This window comes from Conger conger, chromosome 10 (assembly GCF_963514075.1).
Source record: "Conger conger chromosome 10, fConCon1.1, whole genome shotgun sequence".
NCBI classification, from domain to species: Eukaryota; Metazoa; Chordata; class Actinopteri; order Anguilliformes; family Congridae; genus Conger; species Conger conger.
Genome location: NC_083769.1, coordinates 35,609,997 through 35,632,929, shown reverse-complemented (window position 1 = coordinate 35,632,929; position 22,933 = coordinate 35,609,997). Strand labels below are relative to the sequence as shown.

General features: G+C 42.2%; 2 protein-coding genes across 2 annotated transcripts in view; both read right to left on the bottom strand.

The window, feature by feature from the left end:
- Positions 1-8,655: 8,655 nt before the first annotated feature.
- On the bottom strand, positions 8,656-19,113 carry LOC133138215 (cytosolic sulfotransferase 1-like). Its single transcript, XM_061256788.1, has 9 exons — positions 19,005-19,113; positions 17,396-17,478; positions 16,252-16,390; positions 11,876-12,004; positions 11,585-11,685; positions 11,154-11,280; positions 10,597-10,694; positions 9,109-9,283; positions 8,656-9,020 (listed from the first exon to the last, which is right to left on the bottom strand). Exons 2-9 carry the CDS (start codon positions 17,417-17,419, stop codon positions 8,908-8,910), a joined length of 906 nt encoding a protein of 301 aa, XP_061112772.1. The 5' UTR covers positions 17,420-17,478; positions 19,005-19,113; the 3' UTR covers positions 8,656-8,907.
- Positions 19,114-19,747: 634 nt separating this feature from the next.
- Positions 19,748-22,933, bottom strand: part of LOC133138214 (cytosolic sulfotransferase 3-like) — a 42,397-nt gene continuing 39,211 nt past the window's right edge. The window contains exons 8-9 of the mRNA XM_061256786.1: positions 20,901-21,075; positions 19,748-20,801 (exon numbers count right to left, since the gene is read on the bottom strand). Coding sequence (XP_061112770.1) covers positions 20,689-20,801; positions 20,901-21,075 — 288 coding nt within the window. The 3' untranslated portion in view covers positions 19,748-20,688. The remainder of the gene's footprint in view (positions 20,802-20,900; positions 21,076-22,933) is intronic.

Sequence of the window (22,933 nt, the reverse complement as noted above, 5' to 3'; positions counted from 1 at the left end):
TGCTACACCTCACCACGCACAGGGAAATGGGCAGTGTGAATGATTTAATCAGACTCTACACAACCTCCTCCGAACACTTCCACCGAAAAAGAAGGGAAGATAGGTGGAGCACTTGTCTGAGTTGGTGTTTGCATATAACATCTCTGATCATGCTAGTACGAGATACACACCTTAATTCTTGTTGGGCCAATCGCCCAGCCTACCTATAGAGCGGAGTGAGTTCTGTGGAGGGGTAGATGACAGGGCCACCAGGAACGCTATATAAATAAATAACGATATATAATTCAAATAGTACAAACAATAATGTTAGCTAATTGTACTGCGCTGTGTACTACAAATGCAGACTGTTCCAGCTCAGAAGTGCTTCTCTTCTTGCTTCTCTCTTCTTCTCTCTGTCCAAATTCATATTAAGTCAAGCAGTCTTGTGATGCATCGTGGCCACGAGGGGGTTAAGTACTGTTGCATTATATGGTTTGGGAATTTTTTGAGCTGTAGAGCTGTAGAGTCAGATAGCTGTGAGAAAGCAACTACGCAAGTATAGCAGGGACAATGGATTAGCTGGGTGAGTGTAGAAAGGAGGAAGATTGGCTGATGTGACTGCTACAGGGTTGCTACACCTGGTGTCATAATCAAGTTCTTAAATATTTAGCCACAATTTTGGAAAGCAAACGCATGAAGGCAAGGGACTGGAAATTAGTAACCAATACTGGTAGGCAACTCCAGGTTCTGCATATTATCGTTTCAACCTCCCTGAGACCTGATATGGTTTTGTACTAGAAAGGGAGCAGATAGTGTCCTTCACTGAGTTAACAGTGCCGCGAGATGATGTTATTGAGGAAGTGTTTGAGAGAAAGAAGATACAGTACTCCAACTTGGTTGTTGAAGCGAGTGAGCAAATGTCAGACCTGTAGAACTAGGCGCTAGAGGGTTTGTGGCCAAGTCAGCGACATCGCTCCTTTTGGAATTTGATGTTTGCGGTCAATTGCCCAGAAAAGCAGTTGAGCTATCCATTGCAGCTGAAAGAGGAGAGGGAAGAGAAGGCAGGCTAGTTGGGGGCATCTTAAACTAGCTGATGGCTAGCAGATAAGGCTAGTGATCATATGGAAATCCACATGGGATCAGTGGCACTGAGCATGCAACTGCTCCAGCAGGGTTATCACAACCATAGAGATTTGTGTGGTACTGGCAGCCTGTGCAGGGTGTGTACTGTTGCTTGGTAGTATTGTTGTTCAGTGCATCGTGGGTTGGATGATTAGTATATTGGCATTGTATTGTTCTGGAGGTGGTTGGCATGTAAGGCTGGTGGTTATGTAGAAAATCACATGGTCAGTGACTGGCATAACACCACTCAATTACGCCACCTTGGGAATTACGAGGAAATAAGGAAATAGTTTATAAGAATCGAGGATTGGTGATCAATCCCCACATAGGTAGGTTCAACTAAATGAACAAGCAGATACATGGATTCAATAATAAAAACAGTTTATTTGTTACAATCATAAAAAAAACACAATAGAAAAACCCACAGGATCCCTAAACTCATAAAATTAGCCGGTAGGTCTTCCCCGCTGCTGGGGGGCGCTACTGGATGCGTGCGGGTACGGGTCCGTGGAGGGTGAAGGACTTACCGAAAGGTCACTCACAGCAGACACACACACACACGCACTGTAAATCGGTGAGATACAGACACGGTGAATCAAATGTTCTACTTCTACACACACGCCATAACATGCAGTGAAAAGAACGGCACCACTTCCGACGGCGCCGTAGTGACCTCCATGCCAAACCAGATCCCAAACCACGCACTGCAACGTAGACAGTACGCCGCCCCAAAGCCCCAACTCTATCGACAGTTGGTTTGTCAATAATAAGAATATATTAAAAATACAAATAAACACGGAGCCCCAGGGAAAGATGGGTACAACACAGTTTAAAAACACCAATGCTCCACGTAGCCAGTTACCGGCGTATTAATAGAATTGTTGCCCCGCTATCCACGTTCCTTTGCTCCTTGCTCCTTGAGCCTACGCGATAAACGCAAATTATTAATGTCGGCAAAACAGCAGCTAGCAATGTCCTATAATGGCAGAAAAACATTTGTTAGTGCACATGCAACGTGGCGTTCTTGTAAATGCGATATTGTCGCGCATTTTAACCATGACATTACCTCGGAAGCTAAATGATTAAAAGATTAAAATAAATACCTCAATAGGCTATGCGCATGCAGAGCCTCAAGCTCCACCACTTCCTCTATGGTGACCTACAATAACAATTTTCATCAGGCTTACATTACATTATTGGCATTTGGCAGATGCTCTTATCCAGAGCAACGTACAGTTGATTAGACTAAGCAGGAGACAATCCTCCCCTGGAGCAATGCAGGGTTAAGGGCTTTGTTCAAGGGCCCAACGGCTGTACGGATCTTATTGTGGCTAGACTGGGATTAGAACCACCGACCATGGGTATCCCAGTCATTTACCTTCACCACTACGCTACAGGCCGCCCTGGAACATTACGTGGCTGCAAGTAACAGAGCAAACTGCAACATACCTTGAAGCCAGACAGGAACCTGCACACAAGCACGGAAGAACAAGAACCCCAACAGGTAAGGCATTTCCTTGTACCCGGTTGTTTCAGGTGTGACAGAGCCGAATTTAAGCAGTTTAGATTCCCGATTACCCAGTAAGCTCCCCGTAACCAACCAGAATAAATTGTCTGAAGAATGGATGAAGACGTGAGGTTCAGTAGATACAAAAATATAATTCTTTATTTATTTTCTCTTCAAGATAAAATATACAGGCCATAAGCAGTAACAATGTGGGCCCACAAATTGTACCTCATACAGTATGTAGCCTATTGCTAGCCAGGCTAACTTAGCTTACCAGGACGAATGCCCTGACCTCCTGGGTGATATGATTTCCCTGTAGAGCAGACAAAATGTTTTACACAGCAAACCAAACAAAAGTAAACTTCACCAAACTTAAGAAAATAACACAGCACACCCATGCAAATAAGGGAAATAAAACACCACTAGAGGGGGGATAAGTCCAGCCACCAGCAAAGGGAAGCCAGCAAGCAAAAAGGCCACCAACAATTACAGCCAAGCACTAATAAACAAAAGAACAAAACAAAGAAGCAGCACCTAAACACCACTACATGCACTCACACTCACCCGCGTGCACGCACGCACACAGACTTGCACCTACACCTACACGCACCAGCACACGCCCACGCACATGCAGAAACCCCAAGCAAGCAGCCTTTAGCCGCCTAGCTAGCGATGGCTAGTAGCCACTTCCAGCTATCTGAGTTACGGCTAGCAGGCAGGACGGGGAGAGCAGGCCACACAGCGGACAATAGGAACAGAACGGCAACAGCTACAAATGCCACACAGACCCTGAGAGGAGTGCATAGTCAGTACAACAATATTACACTGTAATTTAAGTAATTGACTGAATGGACCTACCGTGCGACAGCTAGAGAGAGACGGCAGGAACCCAGACAGAGGACCACTGCATTCGAATACTATAAACAACAGCGTAATTTTAAGTCGAGTTACCTTGCCAATTAACCCGTGTATTGTAGAAAGGAGGAAAAGGTAAACAGCCTACCTGAATGCAAGATTGTCGAGCACACAAGCAACAAAGTTGACGAGCACGAAAGTAACGAGGCAACCCAGCAATAAGATCCAGGGCAGGACGCCACGGCAGCTAGAATATAAACAGGACATTCTAAATTCTCTTTTCTAAATTCTAAATTCTAAATTTATAGGCCCCCAGAAATTATTAATATGTGTGTCAGCAAACCAGATACCGGAATGCACCTTAACCTAGCCTATTCGCTAATTAGGGTGTTTAGTAACCCGTTACATAAATAATACAGTTGTCACAAAATCTCCCAAATACATCTGGGAGAGACTGAGATAAAGGGAAGATGGACTGTGGTTGTATGTGTATTCTGGGGGCTTTTAGGTCAAAGGGGTCATTAAGCCCTGGGCCAAGCCATTGGAAAAGAATGTCTCTGTGACCCACCACCTGGTCACTTCCTATGGGAAAGACTCAGGACACTCCCACAGTGCCTCCATTTGGACACTTCTGTCATTACACCCTTCACGTCTCTCCTGGATTAAGGATGGACTTTTCGTGACAACTACAACATAATAAGACATAAGGGTGGGGGTTTTACACATACATACATACATACATACTTTCTGAAATGGTAAACCAAGAGACAAAGTCTATACTTACCCTGCACTTTTGTTCCCAGAAGGATTAAGGCACAAACTGAACCGGAAGGTGGGTTTTAATGTGGGGGATGTGGTCATCTTATCTGCCAATTCTCCACCTGTATGTGGGGAAGAGTACAGCTGTCAAGTCTTACTCAAGAATTGTATTGTGTGCCACACATATTCTTAGTAATATTTTTTTCCTAGAGAGGACAAAGACGTGTTCTTAAAGAAAAGTTCAGAGCAGTCCTTCAGAAAGCTGTGTTCACAATTAACTACTGTGACTAGATAAATCTACACGGTAGCTTTGGTATAAATATGTTTGTACAACTGTGTCATTTGTCATTTCTGATCTGAAGAGCATCTGTGACCTGTGGGAGGTGAGATGCAGATCTCCAGGAATGGGAGTCTCTCAAAGATGGGTAATGAGACCCCACGCTTTGGGGAGGACTTCCCAAAAAATGTTTGTGCTGTAATTGTGCTGTCATTTTTTCACAGCACAAAATAAGCCTCTGTGTTTTTATGAAGATATACATACACACGCTTTTTTCACTGTGATTATGAGAATAATGAAACGTCTAACAATGTAAAATTGTACATGTAAATTAAGGCACATACACAAAACTGGTTAAAATATATCGATGGGGCTGGGGTGTCTCGGTGGCGCAGCCTGTTGAGCACTAACCGCATGCTCATTGCGAGCCGCGACGTCGGCGGTTCGAATCTGACCGTCTGAAATTTGTTGCATGTCTTCCCCTCTCTCTCTCGCTCCCATTCTTCCTGTCTCTCTATACTATATACTGTCCAATAAAGCTGAAAAAGGCCTAACAAATATTGATGGGGCTAATTTATCCCCCTTTAAACCTGACATCCAGCTGCAGTCTGGCTGTATGAACAGTGATCAATAGCCACAGACAGCTCTTGGTTACAGGCTGTGTCTGAGTCCCATGCCATATCTTCACCATATAACACTCACACTTAAGGGGTAACAGATCTCATAGACTGAATTCAGACCCTCAAAAACTCTGAACTGACAAGCTATAGGGAGTCTGCAAATTGATTTCCTGTGATTAATCCAAAAGGAAATTCATTTATTTATGTGGCCCTTTGATGGAGCTGTGATAATTCTATAACGTTCCTTGGAGAGGAGGAGTGTGTATAATATACAGCTTATGTGGTCCTGTACAGAGCTGGCCAAGTGCAAGGCTATGCATAGCACTGTACATTTTTCAAGATTTACCATATACAGTGGTGTGAAAAAGTGTTTGCCCCCTTCCTGATTTCTTATTTTATTTGCATGTTTGTCACACTTAAATGTTTCAGATCATCAAACAAATTTAAATATTAGTCAAAAGACAGCACAAGTAAACACAAAATGCAGTTTTTAAATGAAGGTTTTTATTATTAAGGGAGAAAAAACCAAACCTATATGGCCCTGTGTGAAAAAGTGATTGCCCCCTAAACCTAATAACTGGTTGGGCCGTTGCAGCAACAACTGCAATCAAGCGTTTGCGATAACTTGCAATGAGTCTCTTACAGCGCTGTGGAGGAATTTTGGCCTTCTCATCTTTGCAGAATTGTTGTAATTCAGCCACATTGGAGGGTTTTCGAGCATGAACCGCCTTTTTAAGGTCATGCCACAGCATCTCAATAGGATTCAGGTCAGGACTTTGACTAGGCCACTCCAAAGTCTTTGTTTTTCTTCAGCCATTCAGAGGTGGAGTTGCCGGTGTGTTTTGGATCATTGTCCTGCTGCAGAACCCAAGTTCGTTTCAGCACTGTCACAAACAGATGGCCGGACATTCTCCTTCAGGATTTTTTGGTAGACAGCAGAATTCATGGTTCCATTTATCACAGCAAGTCTTCCAGGTCCTGAAGCAGCAAAACAGCCCCAGACCATCACACTACCACCACCATATTTTACTGTTGGTATGATGTTCTTTTTCTGAAATGCGGTGTTACTTTTACGCCAGATGTAATGGGACACACACCTTCCAAAGTATCTTCCCAGAGTATTTTCCCAAAAGTCTTGGGGATCATCAAGATGTTTTCTGGCAAAATTGAGACGAGCCTTAATGTTCTTTTTGCTCAGCAGTGGTTTTTGTCTTGGAACTCTGCCATGCAGGCCATTTTTGCCTTTCTTATGGTGGAGTCATGAACACTGACCTTAACTGAGGCAAGTGAGGCCTGCAGTTCTTTGGATGTTGTTGTGGGGTCTTTTGTGACCTCTTGGATGAGTCGTCGCTGCGCTCTTGGGGTAATTTTGTTCGGCCGGCCACTCCTGGGAAGGTTCACCACTGTTCCATGTTTTCGCCATTTGTGGATAATGGCTCTCACTGTGGTTCGCTGGAGTCCCAAAGCTTTAGAAATGGCTTTATAACCTTTTCCAGAGTGATAGATCTTAATTACTTTCTTTCTCATTTGTTCCTGAATTTCTTTAGATCTCAGCATGATGTCTAGCTTTTGAGGATCATTTGGTCTACTTCACTTTGTCAGGCAGGTCCTATTTAAGTGATTTCTTGATTGAGAACAGGTGTGGCAGTAATTAGGCCTGGGTGTGGCTAGAGAAATTGAAGTCAGGTTTGATAAATCACAGTTAAGTTATGTTTTAACAGGGGGGCAATCACTTTTTCACACAGGGCCATGTAGGTTTGGATTTTTTTTTCTCCCTTAATAATAAAAACCTTCATTTAAAAACTGCATTTTGTGTTTACTTGTGTTGTCTTTGAATAATATTGAAATTTGTTTGATGATCTGAAACATTTAAGTGTGACAAACATGCAAAAAAATAAGAAATCAGGAAGGGGGCAAACACTTTTCACACCACTGTATTTATCACACGTTAGGGTATGCCAAACTTAGTGAAAGTGGAATATAATGAAAGTTTTTCTCTCATTCCATCTAATTCTTTCCTGAAGCGTGGGAAACATTTCCCAGAAAGAAGAGAACTCATACTGAAGAACCACATTAACCACATGAACACATGCATGCATACACGTCACATGCACACACACACATACACACACACAAAGAGATATATGTGTGTGTATACTATATGACAGACCTTGTAATTCTGGTTTGAATACATGACCGAGATGTGTTTTATTTACCCATGATGCCCATTGGTCTGAGCTGATAGATGGTCAGGGAATTCAAACCATATCAAGCTGAGAGCTGGTCTGAACTGGTGAACTAGCTTCCAGCTGTTTCAAAACCTAGGCTGAGCTGTTTTTTCAGCAGGGACTCATTTGTTTCAGCTAGTCATTGCTGTCATTCTATTATCATGGCAGCAGGGGTTGGTCTTCCATCAGTAATCGTTGATATATCTGATGGCAAATACAGTTGTGGAATCCGAAATTTTTCTTGAATTCCCATTTTGAGTGGATTTGCAAATTAGTTCAAGTGGAAATACTCATGAATGTGTAAATAAAAGGTAGGGGAGAGTGGGGTAAGTTGTCACACTGTTAATTTCTCAAAAACAAGAAGCACTACCTAAAAAATTGAATAGCCATTTTGTGTGACTTTGTGTTCTGAGGTCAGCTTCCTGTGTACATGTTGGCAAAATCACACTAATCAGAGGTGAGGATAGTTTTCATATTTTTCCATCTTCAAAGGTAAAAAATAACACATTTTATGTGATAAAAAGTTATTCGGTATAAATGTACAAAATAGGGGCAGCACGGATGGTGCAGTGGGTAACACTGCCACCTCACAGAAAGGAGGTCCTGGGTTCTATCCTCTGGGTACTCCATTTTGGCTTTTCCATATTGTACCCGTTTGCTGGAGAGTTGACCCATTGTCTGGACTATTAACTACGAACTGTCTTCCACCTGCCTTTATTCTAATTAAGACTTGGAACTAACTCCTGCCTGCTGGATTTCTGTGGCTGGGTCCGGTTGTTCTGCAAACCTGATAGCTTGTACTGAAGGCCAGGCAATATAAATGTGCCAGGACCATTTCTGAAGAGTTAGATGAGTCAGATATACAGGAAACTACGACTGCCACAAGCCACAGTGTTCTGCTGTCGTTCATTTTGTTGATGTGGGAGGGGGGATCTCACGTTCTGCTGCCATTCGTCACAGAGATGATTGACGGGGAATGGGAGGTAAAGGGGGGTGTTCTGCAGTTGTTCCTCATGGGCATTGCTGACAGTCGCAAAGGTTTTCTATAACGGCACCACTGGTCCTTTGATTATATTTGGTTTTGAATTTTAAATGGAAAAAAAACTTATGGGGGTACACAAGTGCATACCCTCTACTTACCTGTCCATTACTCTGTACTGAAATATGATATGAAGATGTAAAGAGTACAAAATATGCCCCTGCGACTTCATTCTTTCATTTGGTATGACATTTATTCCAATCCAATGTGCCCAAAAAATAGAAGGAAGAGCAAAACGTGTAATATGCTCTCCTATTATGCTGAAATATATTAAACGAAAGAAAATCAGACATAAAGATACCTTTTCAATGTGAACATTGCTAAAAAGTTGAATGAGTGAAGAATAAGAATTTGACCACTGTTGTTAGTCCAGAACTGAGGTCTGCATTCTCAGTCTGACTCATAGACTCACTATTCATCACTCTTCACCTCAAATTTGAGGAAGAACTTGTGCAACTTTTTTTCAACTGCCAGTGAATTGCATTTGCAGCTGACCCTTGTCCTTGGTGATGGACACCTGTCTAAATCTCGGTCCGGAACCGAAGTGTGGTACTCATCATCTTCTTCCTGTACTCTTTGTCAAACTGTTCGTTCTGATACACAGTGAAGTGATTCTTCCAATCGCCAACTTTCCCTGAATGAAAAGGTAGGGAAAAAAGCGTTAAAGATACAATATTGGTAAAAGATGTGAATAAGGCAAGAAGACATCAATCTCGACCAACCTTTTCGCATGAATGGAGAGATTTTGAAGTCCATGACATCGCTAGTGGAGTAGTTAGCCATGCGGTTATTCTTCATGGTATCAAATTCCACCCCTTCTTTCACCTGATGTCTCTCCTCCTCAGTCGGGCACACACCCAGGAATGAGCACACACGGTCCAACTCCCGATCAATGTCCTTCAGGGACAAACAAAAAATGAAAGTGACCAATCCATGCTCAAGGAACATCCATTATAACTTAACCTGCTTATCCTGAACAGGGTCGCAGGGGGGCTGGAGCCTATCCCAGCATACATTGGGTGAAAAGCAGGAATACACCCTGGATAGGTCGCCAGTCTATTGCAGGGCACACACACCATTCACTCACACACTCATACCCATGGGCAATTTAGACTCCCCAGTCAGCCTAACCTGCATGTCTTTTGATTGTGTGAGGAAACCCACGCGACACGGGGAGAACATTCAAACTCTGCACGGAGGCCCCGGCCAACCAGGATTCGAACCCAGGGCCTCCTTGCTGTGAGGCGGCAGTGCTCCCCACTGCACCATCTATGCCGCCCCGCTCAAGGAACAAGCTACATGAATTCAAAGCATCTCAGCAACATATATCCTTTTCAGCATTTTATTTATGAACATTAAAGACAAACATATTTTGGGCTCATTCATCCTCAATGTCTCAATGCCCCTTACTGAGCATGTCACAGGAAATGTAAGTGTATATCCAGTGCTCAGGAGAAGCACCTCATACCTACTGTCAAATATGGAGGTAGGTCATTGATGTTTTTGCTGCCAGTGGACATCTATTTTAGATCAATGGCATATTGAATTCATCAAAGTACCAGGAAACCATGGCAAAAAATCTGGTTGTCTCTGCTAGGAAGCTGATTCCAGCAGGACAATGATTCCAAACATACATCAAAATCCACACAGAAATGCGAAAGTGAAAAGAACATCCACGTCCTGCTCAGTCTCCAGACTTAAATCCCATCAAAAACCAATGATCTAAACTTCAGAGGGCAGTCCATAAGTGCAAACCCAAGGATATGAATCATCTTGAAAAGTACTGCATGGAGGAATGGTAATTAAAAAAACCCTCCAAATGTGTTATGACACATTATAGGAAAAGGCCTCCGGCTGTCGTCTTTGCCAGGGGTGGTTGCACAAAGTATTAAACCAATAATTGTGAAACCTGCTTTTTTGAGGAAATATTTTTCTTGAAAGAAAGACTTAGTTTGATTCCACTGAATTATTAATAAAGTTAGACAATAATGTTTATGTGAATAACTACTATTTTTTTCATTTACAGATTTGTTTGGTATATATTTATCAAGGGTGCCAATAATTGGCTGAATATATTTATCTTTATTTTGGGGTCGATGTTAATGTTGATCATAGTGCTGCAAGCTGCAGAGCTTGGTTATTGTTCCACAGCAGGAACTGCTATGTCAGGGACTGCTGGCTAGCAAAACTTTCACTTCTGCAGTTCTTACCTCTGCTAGATCTTCGTAGTGTAGATAGAGGAGTTTGGGGTAAGCTTGTTTTTTGTCCCACCACCCATTCACATGGTCATACCAGGAGCCCCATGCCACTGGAAAACCAAGGAGGGAGTTGAGTATAATACAGGGTCACATTGTTTAATTGAGTCCAATGACTCGTCTAATCACATGCACACTTTCATAAACCAACAGTCCTCCCCTGTGCTACTCATTGCCTGAACTGAATCTGCATGCTTTGCTTGCTACTGCACAAATTGCGCTCACCGTCCATCACCCCAGCTTCCACCTGTTTGGTACTGGGGGGTTTCTGATTCCTCCAGTTTTGTATGGAAGCAAATCCATTCATTGCCAAATCTAAATACATTTTACTTACATATTCATTAAAATATTTAATCCAAAAATAAGAGTTGTCGAATATAAATATTATATATAATATAAATATCTATACAAAATACATGTTTAATTTAAATATGTGAGTTTTCCTGACTGTACTTTCTTATGATCTGTGAATTTAAACTTTATTTAACCAGAAAAATAACTCCCACACTCACATTTTCCCTCCTGGAATCTCTGCAGGTAACTTGGCCAGTCTCCAGGCTCAGGCTGCACACAGTTCATACGTTCAAAATGAAAGTAGGACACAACATTGTCCTTGGCGTTGCGGGCTACATAGACAATCTGCATAGAGTGGAGTTCAACATTTATATAACATGGATGGAGAGAGGATGTTAAATCCATAATTCATTGATGTCAGGACAACTTACAGCAGTAGACTCAACAATCAACAGAGAACAAATACAAACACCAAGCATCAAACATTTATTTGGAAAGTGTGTATGCAGACATTCTACCTGTCTGCACCAATATTTCCTTGCAGGAAAATAGAGAGTAGATGACAAGGTCTGTCATTTTGTAAAAGCGCCTGATAAAAAGAATATAGAAATTCAGAAATGGTGAATCAAGAGAAGTGGTTCACCCTTACCCTACACTTTTGTTCCCAGAAGGATTTAGGCACAAACTGAACTGGAAGGTGGGTTTTAATGAGGCGAGGGGATGTGGTCATCTTATCTGCCAATTCTACACCTGTATGTGGAGAAGAAGAGTACAGCTCTTAATCAAGAATTATATTCTGTGCCACATTTGTATATTCTCTCCTGCCTACATATATTGGACAGACTAAACTTGTGAACTACTACTCCAGTGCATATGTATATTGTGTTGTTCTAAACTGGCACCTATGTGAAGCTATTGAGATCATAAGTGTCTCTGTGACCTTTGGGAAGAAATGGGATGCAGATCTCCAGGAATGGGACTCTCTGAACGATGGGCAGGGAGACCCCACGCTTCGGGGAAGACTTCCCAAAATACAGAAGGTCCAACATCTGGGACACCCAGGTTGTACCTGAGAGAGGGTAACAAATAGATTACATTACTGGCATTTGGCTCTTATCCTCTTATCCAGAGCGATGTACAGTTGATTAGACTAAGCAGGAGAAAATCCTCCCCTGGAGCAATGCAGGGTTAAGGGCCCAACGGGGATTAGGGATTACACCGGGATTAGAACCACCAACCTTGCGGGTCCCTGTCATGTATCTTAACCACTACGTTACAGGCTGCCCCGTTTTGATAAATATCAAAACAGTTCTGAATGCATAGAAACCAAAGGCACAGTAATTAACGTATACAGATGATTGAATGGGGTATAGGCGTCACCAGCATTGGGTTTTTTGGGCTATAGCCGGGAATGTTTGAAGATTTCTGACAGAGGAAAGAAATATATATACTCAGTGAGCACTACAGCTGTATGGACAAGATATTCCAACCGGCTAATACAACTGTAACCTGACCTATTTCTCATATGAAAAAAGCAAAAAATCATATGTAAAAAAATATTCAAGAAATAGTGTTCAGTCACATTCACAGCTTTCCTTTGCTTGTAAATCATACTCTGTGACCTATTTAAATGCATTTGAGTATTTAAAAGCATGAGCCGTTTACAATGCATTATTCTTGCTATTATGCTTCTGTAGGTCCAGTCTGATGTTTATTTAGGTGAGTTTGAGTGATTTGTATGTGAACAGGCTGCAAGTAATGCTTTTTTTGGTCTTGCACATTTAGACACAGGGAAGATGCACATAACAATATACAGTACTGTGTGAAAGTTTTAGGCAGGTGTGAAAAAATCCTGTAAAATAAGAATGCTTTCAAAAATAGAAATGTTAATACTTTATTTTTATCAATGAACAAAATGCATAAATAAAAGAAGTGATCTCAATATTTGGTGAGACCACCCTTTGCCTTCAAAACAGCATCAATTCTTCTAGGTATACTGTGGTGGCCCAATCGAGGATCGGTACCCCACTAGAGTGAACGGCCAGTGCGCCGGCGCCAGGAGCTGGGGAAAATAATTGACGGTGAATATTTCCTTAATTTGTATTTAAGGGATCGGCACCTTGGAGAGAGCCCGGGCAGGGGGAGAATAAGCACCAAGGCCAGCACAACCAGGGCGTGTGTGGAATGCACTCCACTAACATTACATTATTGGCATTTGGCTCTTATCCAGAGCGACGTACAGTTGATTAGACAAAGCAGGAGACAATCCTCCCCTGGAGCAATGCAGGGTTAAGGGCCTTGCTCAAGGGCCCAATGGCTGGACAGATCTTAGTGTGGCTACACCGGGATTAGAACCACCAACCTTGCATGTCCCAGTCCTTTACCTTAACCACTATGCTACAGGCCACCCTGCTAACCAATTCTCATTAACCAGGCACAGCTGCGCCGAGTTTGGGAGAGACCAAGACCCTACAAAAGGCCAAACTCGAGTGCAGAGCGGGGCTCAGGACGGAAGAGGAGATACGCAGAGCCAGTGTGGGTGAATGCCTCAACTGAACTCCACTCGAATGAGACGTGGAATACTTTCGGGAAGGACACCAGGAGAACCCCATGATTACGGAGGAAACCCCGTGGAAGAAACAGTAACTTCCCGGGATTCACGTGAGCCAATCCTTCCGGCTAGAAGCCAACTAATCTCTTTTTCTTTCCTAGATGCAACAGACAAAGAAGGGCGTCTAGGTGGGGGAAGAGGACTTCCAAGGTCGGGGAACCATGTGGATTTAACGGCCCCACAACGGACAAAGATGGGCGAACACAGCCATGTGAAATCCGGCTCCGCTTTTTGGTTTTTACCGTTTCGGAGTTCCTAATTTTTTGGCCGCTTAATTTATTTCTATTTTTCTCTTTGTTACGACCGGCATTCAAGCAGTCACAACAAAACATGGAGACCAGACAAGGAAAATATATTTAAAGAGTTTTATTTTTCAATACTTGTGTTTCTGTCTGAATGCGTGTCAGAGTGAATCAGTTTAGGGGTGTTTGAGTGTGATTGCAGGTGGAGTGTGGAAATCCAAAATAACAAAGGAAGACCACGTCAGCCAACAGCCAACAGCCAACAGCCAACAGCCAACAGCCAACAGCCAACAGCCAACAGCCAACAGCCAACAGCCAACAGCCAACAGCCAACAGCCAACAGCCAACAGCCAACAGCCAACAGCTCAGCACGGAGTGAGAAATCACCTCCCCCTCAAGCCTCTGGGTGAAGCCATTTATCAGGCTCCTTTCAGGTGCAAACAGTCAGGAAAATTGGTAACTCATTAAGCAATTATCCAATCAACGATGAGACCATTCCAAGGGAGGGAAAGCACGCAGCACTGCCACCTGCTGGATGACAGCAACAACCTCAGCTGGGGAAGACCAGGCACATCTTTGATCTTTTTCCCTTTCTTTTTTTGAAATAATGAATTTTTGTTCTGGACAATTGTGAAGTGCCCTGAAGGCACTATTAGGAAAAAAATAAAGAAATAATTTTTGTTCACCAATTTTGCTCTCTCTCTCTCTCAACCAGCGGGTCACCACAATACTTGCACACAGTTTTTGAAGAAACCCAGCAGGTAGGTTATTCCAAACCTCTTGGAGAATTAGCCACAGTTATTCTGTGGATTTAGGAAGCCTCAAATGCTTCTGTCTCTTCATGTAATCCCAGACAGACTCGGTGATGTTGAGATCAGGGCTCTGTGGGGGCCATATCATCACTTCCAGGACTCCTTGTTCTTCTTTACGCTGAAGATAGTTCTTTATGACATTGGCTGTATTTTTGGGGTCGTTGTCCTGCTGCAGAATATATTTGGGGCCAATCAGATGCCTCACTGATGGTTAGGGATGTGTACCGAGAGCCGGTATTTTTTGGTTCCTAATTGGTCGGTCTTTATTTTATACACTAAATTACACGCTGTGGTATCGATAAGAGTATCGATAAATACCGGCACCGATAAGGAGTATCGGTATTGGTATCGGTATCAATAAAATCCTAACGATACACATCCCTACTGATGGTATTGCATGATGGATAAGTATCTGCTTGTACTTCTCAGCATTGAGGAGACCATTAATTCTGATCAAATCCCCATTTGCAGAAATGCAGCCCCAAACCTGCAAGGAATCTCCACCATGCTTCACTGTTGCTTGCAGACACTCATTCTTGTACCGCTCTCCAGCCATTCGGCGAACAAGCTGCCTTCTGCTATCAGCCCAATATTTAAGATTTTGACTCATCAGTCCAGAGAACCTGCTGCCATTTTTCTGCACCCCAATTCCTGTGTTTTCGTGCATAGTTGAGTCGCTTGGCCTTGTTTCCACGTCGGAGGTATGGCTTTTTGGCCGCAATTCTTCCATGAGGACCACGTCTGACCAGACTTCTCCGTACAGTAGATGGGTGTACCTGTTCCCACTGGTTTCTGCCAATTCTGAGCTGATGGCACTGCTGGATATCTTCCAATTGCGAAGAGAAATAAGCATGATGTGTCTTTCATCTGCTGCACTAAGTTTCCTTGGCCGACCACTGCGTCTATGGTCTTCAACATTGCCCATTTCTTTGTGTTTCTTCAACAGAGCTTAGAAAGCACATCTGTCTGCCTTGAAATTTCTGCCTGGGAGAGACCTTGCTGATGCAGTATAACTACCTTGTGTCTTGTTGCTGTGCTCAGTCTTGCCATGGTGTATGACTTTTGACATTAAACTGTCTTCAGCAACCTCACCTTGGAAGCAGAGTTTGGCTGTTCCTCACCAAGTTTTAACCCTTCTACACAGCTCTTTCTGTTTAAGTTAATGATTGTGTTTGAACCTACATATTAAATTGATGATCATTAGCTCCTGTTTGGTATAATTAATCACACACCTGACTATATGCCCACAAAATCCCTGACTTTCTGCAAGTGTACCAAGAAGAATTGATGCTGGTTTGAAGGCAAAGGGTGGCCACACCACATATTGATTTAATTTAGATTTTTCTTCTGTTCACTCACTTTGCATTTTTTTAATTGATAAAAAAGAAACTATTAACATTTCTACTTTGAAAGCAAAATACATATACATTGTCATTCATTAATCTAAATAAAATATATTCTGTACAATAACTGAGTGTAGTTTTTATAGGTTTGTGTGGCCTTTCCTCACTTTGAACACCTGCCCCTCATTATGTCTCTGTGTGGCCCTGGCCCTAAGTGTAGTCAATCCTGAGGCCCTAGAAGACATATTTCATTCTATCAGAGAGACATACCGGTAAATAGAATGACAGAGATGAACAGATGGTCAGACCTGCTTTGGGGTATGTTGCAATGAGAATATCATCAGGTTTTGCCTGGAAGTTCTGCACATTATCCCAGTTGTCAGTGTAGTAATGAATCATTGACACACCATGGAAATCAAACAACTCTGGACGAGGAACTGGAACAGTCTGAGAGAAGCCAAAATGGAAAGCAGAAACAATTCAATATTAAATATGCAGCAGACAAATGTACCACACACATACACACACCCCCTCCTGGCACTGAGAATTCGGACTAAGGGACATTAATCTTCTTCTCTGCGACTATGTTAACTGTTCCAACAAAACATTTTTCCATCAAAAGTTACTGAAGTCTGATGCCTTTGAGCCTGGGTGGGGGGTCCTGCATCAGAAAATGTTGAAAGCCCCTGCTTTAATGAATGAACATTGCCTAACCCGCATTTAAATACATTTAATTAAACAGCACCTTTCTCTGTGACTCAGTTCAGGCAACACTATTGCAGTTTTTTACAGAAGACTGTTACAGAGCAAAATAATAACACCATGTTAGAGCAAAATAATATGCACAGGAAAATTCAAGCAACACTTGGTTTTGGCTGATTTCTAGCACAATTGTACTATACATGCAATATATACTCCTAAAACGTCCCTCACTCCACTCACTCCAAAAGTGGGAGACACTTTGCCGCGACACTGCCTATATTGCTGACAGGGTACCTCCAGCCCTGATTGGTTTAGAACCATGCTTACAGTCCCTATGGAAAGCTACAAGGATAGATTTTTCTATCTGTTTGGCTCTAAAATAATGTCCCCCGAAGTTATAGATCAATGCAGCTTTGCTTTGCATTGGTATTTATGGTCAAGCCCACCCCCACTTACATGCCTAAAAGACTGGCTTGCTTTGCTAGAAAAAACGTGATAGTGTAACCAATGAATCTTATCTTTTAAATCCTTTTTATGGATCAAAAATGTGATAAGAAACGATGTTTTAACGTTTGATTAGGAGAGTATTAGGAAAGCGTAGTAAGTAAAGTAGTAAAAACTACTGCATTAAATGAGCTCTATATGGTCTCTGACACAACAAATCAGTCATTACAATACCCCAGAGTAAATATGCATCTCTTTCACTTCATTTAGTGGCAAAGGTTTCTCATATAGTAATAAAACACCTACTTCTTTTTGGTCCTGGTTGGCCATGCTGATTGTAAGGGCTGAGCTGAAGAGACTGGTCTGCTACTGTTTAAACTACACTGTACCTGGGAAGGAGGTGATATAATTTTTACATAAATTGCAGCAGGGTAAATATTACACCACAACTCAAAGTCCAATTCATGGGAGAAAGAAAACTAGATGAAAGATCACTTATCAACAGTTTCTTGCCTGATGTCACATAGCATAAAAGGACATTGTTTCTGCAATTGCAGTGGCAATTTGCAATTTCAGTAGGGTGGGGTGGCTGTGCACGTTTTAAGTTATGTTTTAGCTTCAGTGTTCTCTTTCCCAGAAGACTGCTTTCGCAATTTAAAGGCTAGTTCAGGCTAAATATGCAATGCAACAAACATACTGGCAACTCTTTGAAAACCTCACTATTTGCAGCATTCTAATTATACACATTTCTTCATGCCAGATGGCAAGAAAAAAAACAGAGCAAGCTAGACAAAAAGGTACAATAAAGATAGCCTCAGTTGTCTGTAGGCTAGTGCTTACAAAACAAACATTGAAAGATGACCAATTTAGAAACTTTAAATTATGCTGGACCAAAAGCAGACTTAGGGGTATGAGAAAATGGCAAGTTTAATTAAGGCAGATGAAGGGTCAGACAGGCAAGGTCAGTCCAAGGGCAGAGGTACAGAGATCACAATGCAAGAGAAGAGTCCAGAGAAGAACCAGACAGGAGTCAAAAACTGGAAAAATCCAGCGAAAACCAAAACAGAATGCCACAAGGGCAAAGGTATGGGGACGAGAAGATTAGAGCAAGGGGAAAGGAATACAAGGGCTCGGAACTCGAAATCAGGAAAAGACGAACTAGCGAAGAGCAACTGAAAAGGACAGGTATAAATACAGGGGAATGAGACAACCTAGGCAGGGCATGGGAGTGAGGGCAGTCTAACAAATAAACATCAGGTGAGACACATGAAAGGGCAATCATTCAATGACGAGGGAGGAATGAAAACGCGGGACTAGATTCACATAGACACACATGCTTGGACACACAAACGGCTCCAGACTAGGGTGTAGACAGTTAAGGAAGTAGTTAAGGAAAATAGTTAAGGAGTTAAGGAATGTAGAGATAGTGGAGAGTAGGTGCAAATGCTTTGCTGAATTAAGGCAGGCAATCAAAGATTAGGGAGGCAGAGTTATAGAGCAGTCTAGAAATAGAGATAAAGTTAGTATGTTAGTTTACGTGATTCAATTCTAATTACCCCAATGAGTGATTGTTATTAGTTTGTTAGACAATTAGTGTGTTCATATAATTAGTACTGTACAAAATCTATGTTAGTTGTTATTCGTATATTAGTGCTATCTACAAACATAAATGGAGAAAGAGCAGGAAGAATAAGGAATTAGACAAACAGACAGAATCCAGGATCATGACAGCTGCCATGAGTTTGTAGCCTACATTACACATTCATTTGACAATGTTACACAAAACCAGTCACATGTTGCCTTGAGTAGAGGTATATAGGCTACTCAAGCAATCTTTGGGCTATTTACTCAAATGTCTTTTGGGTTGTGTAATGCTCTGGACATTCTAGCAGTTTATGGAGTGAATACTTCATACCATCACTTCCAGTCTCTCCAGCTCTACTTGGATGATGTGCTTGTGTTTTCACCCATGTTCGAGTGACATCTGCAGTGTTTGAAACTTGTTCTGTTGGAATGCAGTGGTGAAGACTGCTGCTCCAGAAGTTAAAACAGGGAGGAAGTGGAACCCAAGGGAGGCAGCCCAGCATGCTTAGAGAACACTGGAACATAGATATGTGGTTGGCCAGGTGCAAAAGGGGAGGGCTGGGCTAGTAGGATCAGGTGACATGTGGAATTAATGGGCAAAAGCTACAGTTTCAGAGAGGAGGATGATTAGTAATATAAGGCAGGAAGAGTCAGATAGGTGTGAGAAAGCAACTTTGCAAGTAAAGCAGGGACAATGGATAAGCTGGGTCAGTGTAGAAAGGAGGAAGGTCGGCTGATGTGACTTGTGGGATCTGAAAGCAAGCCAAATGAAGTTTGCTATTGGAGCCACAACTTCCAACTTGCAATGCAGGGTTGCTACACCGGTGTCATAATCAAGTTCTTAAATATTTAGCCACAGTTTTGGAAAGCAAACGCGTGAAGGCAAGGGACTGGAAATTAGTAACCAATACTGGTAGGCAACTCCAGGTTCTGCATATTAATTTCAACCTCCCTGAGACCTGATATGGTTTTGTACTCAGAGAGGGAGCAGATAGTGTCCTTCACTGAGATAACAGTGCCGCGAGATGATGTTATTGAGGAAGCGTTTGAGTGAAAGAAGATACAGTACTCCAATTTTGTTGTTGAAGCGTCTTCATTTATTTGGATATACAAAGAAAATCAACATGGAGGGAATATTGGATATTGCATATGCATTCATCGGTAATTTAGAGGAATATAAGTATTAAAAAGATATGTTGGACAGACACTGTGCCTGGTGGTCAAATGATCCCTTGATGGTCTCTTATCAGCATTAGAGTTGGTGCAATGGTAGAATAGCGACCGGGAGTGAGAGATCAGGAACTACACTTGAGTCAACAATACATGCTAATTCAATCCCAGCAGGATGGTCAGTACACTACTGCCTACTTGATAGGTGCCACAAAATTGTCTACATCCTCCCATTATGTATGTTACTGGAAAAGTGTATAAAAAGTAGGGTTCCTGAGTGTCCCGAGTGTCATTTGTGCGCTTTGTCACTGCTGGTATTGGGATAAACCTTTCATATTTTCATCAAGTTCAAGAGACGTCCTTTTTTCCTTCCAGTATTATACTTTATAATGCACTACAGGCCAAGTACATATTATATAAAATACTGTCTATAAAAACCTGTACCGTAAGTATCAATATGCTCTAAAAATGCAAAAAAAGTACTGAAAAAGTACTGGTTTGTTGTGGGAGGACCCTCAAGAAAGATACAGATACTTACGAACGTGTAAATAAAGCAAAGTTTTTAAAGGTATTTTCCTGAAAGAAATGCAACATGAAGGTCTCCTGAAGGCACTGATAGCTAAAATGCAGTTTTTGTCTGATTTATTTTCATGCATTGTGTATATGTGATGACTGCAAATACTACTTAGGTGGCGGGAATACACTATTTATCACTCTTCACCTTAAATTGTAGGAAAAACTTTCTCTCAACTGCCATTCAATTTGGAGCCAACCCATGAGTTCATGTGTACTGTAACATCACCTAAACCAGATCTAAGCTTGGTTCCTGAGTGATGGACACCAACTTAAACCTCGGTCCGGAACTGAAGTGTGGTATTCATCATCTTGTTCTGGTACTCTTTGTCAAACTCTTCATTCTGATACACAGTGAAGTGATTCTTCCAATCGCCAACTTTCCCTGAAGGGAGAGGGAGGAAGGAAAAGCATTAATAAAAGATATGAATAAGGAGGCAAGAACACATCAGGCTTCACTCCCTATACAACTGCCTCCATTAACCTTTTCGCATGAATGGAGAGATTTTGAAGTCCATGCCATCCATAGTGGAGTAGTTCGCCATCCGGTTCTTCTTCATGGCATCAAATTGCACCCCTTCTTTCACTTGCTGTCTCTCCTCCTCAGATGGGCACACACCCAGGAATGAGCACACATGGTCCAACTCTCGCTCCATGTCCTTCAGGGACAAACAAAAAAGTTTGAAAGCAATATATGAAGGTGATCAATCCCCGCTCAAGAAACAAGCTACACAAATTGCAGTTCATCAGTGCATCCGCTTTTCAGAATGATTATGAGCCCACTGTCAAAACAAATAAGTATTAAATCATAAGTATCTGGGCAACATATTTGTGAACATTAAAGACAAACGTATGTTGGTCTCATTCATCCTCAGTGTCTCAATGCTCCATCCTGAACATCTCAGAAAATTGTTTAGAATGTCACCACAAAGTCTATGTAAACCCTTAGTGCCTGTATACAGAGGCTTCTCAACTGTTTCTGATTAAGCAGGTGTATTCAATCGTTTCCTTAGTACAGGTATAAGAGAGCTTCCAGTATCTAGTCTTGATTCTAGGCTTTTGATTGCCTTTGGATTTTATTATTGGCATTTGTCAACATGAGGACCAGAGTTGTGCCAATGGCAGTCAAGGGAACTATTGTGAAGCTGAGACATAGGAAAAAAAACAGGCATTTTTTCCATCAGAGACATAGGTCAAACAATAGTTTGGAATAACATTAAGAAGAAAAAGAGCATTGCTGAGCTGGTAGGCCAAGGAAGTCCTCTACACCCAAACTCCTGTCTGACAGATCAGAAACACTTTTCAGGAGGCAGGCATGGATGTGTCAATGACTACTCTCTGCAGAAGACTTCAAAAAGAGATCTACATTACATTACATTACATTAATGGTGTAAGGGTAATTTTTTTAATTGATTCTTAATTGAGGCGGCACGGATGGCGCAGTGGGTAGCACTGCTGCCTCACAGCAAGGAGGTCCTGGGTTCGAATCCCCGTCGGCCGGGGCCTCTCTGTGTGGAGTTTGCATGTTCTCCCCGTGTTTGCGTGGGTTTCCTCCCACAGTCCAAAGACATGCATGTTAGGCTGATTGGAGAGTCTAAATTGGCCATAGGTATGAGTGTGTGAGTGAATGGTGTGTGTGCCCTGCGATGGACTGGCGACCTGTCCAGGGTGTATTGCTGCCTTTTGCCCAATGTATGCTGGGATAGGCTCCAGCCCCCCTACGATAAGCGGGTTAAGAAAGATTCTTAATTGACAATGTGTGTTAACATGAAGACAATCACGTGGTTAAAAATAACCATTTAATTTTAATCCTTATAACTATTAGACCACTTTCTGAATTAAGTGCTTACTAGGAGTCTTTCTCAGTGTCTCTCCCAGCAGACAGACAGCCTTTGACCTTAGCTAGCAGGCACATTCCGGTCTTACAGCAAGGTCAACAAGGGGTATTCAGCAGACAAAATACTGATGAATATTACATTCCATTAATGGCATTTGGCAGACACTCTTATCCAGACTGACGTACAGTTGATTTAGACTTAGCAGGAGACAGTCCTCTCTTGGAGCAATGCAGGGTTAAGGGCCTTACTCAAGGGCCCAACTGCTGTGCAGATCTTATTGTGGCTACACTGGGATTCAAACCCCCAACCTTGCCTGTCCCAGTCATTTACCTTAACCACTACGCTACAGGCCGCCCTGTGGCCAGCTTCATGTCTTTTTGTTTTGGTAAAGCCCCCCTTTCTGGAAAAGTGTGTAAAAGAGTCTTACTATGTCTGATTCAAATCAGGAAGCTGGTAAGCTTTCTCACTTTCTGTTATTTCTTTGCAAATAAATACGAAAGTTAAACTCAAGTATAGCTATCGTTGTTTTTACTGGAATCTGTTTCATCAGACGATGATCGCCTGTGAAATGTTTAAAGGCATTTTTCGCTAACAAAACACCGGGGATCGAAACACCGACCATGCGAGTCCCAGTCATGTACCTTTTTCACTACGCTACAGGCTAGCCCATACACGGCAC

What these genes read in the sequence shown, in the direction of transcription:
- LOC133138215 (XM_061256788.1), bottom strand. Translation starts at nt 17,419, where the DNA reads ATGGCCAACCAGGACCAAAAAGAA. An exon ending in CCAACCAGGACCAAAAAGAA is followed by an intron (nt 16,391 to 17,395) that starts GTAGGTGTTTTA and finishes GGCTTCTCTCAG; the next exon opens with ACTGTTCCAGTTCCTCGTCC. An exon ending in ACTACGAAGATCTAGCAGAG is followed by an intron (nt 9,284 to 10,596) that starts GTAAGAACTGCA and finishes TTGTCCCTGAAG; the next exon opens with GACATTGATCGGGAGTTGGA.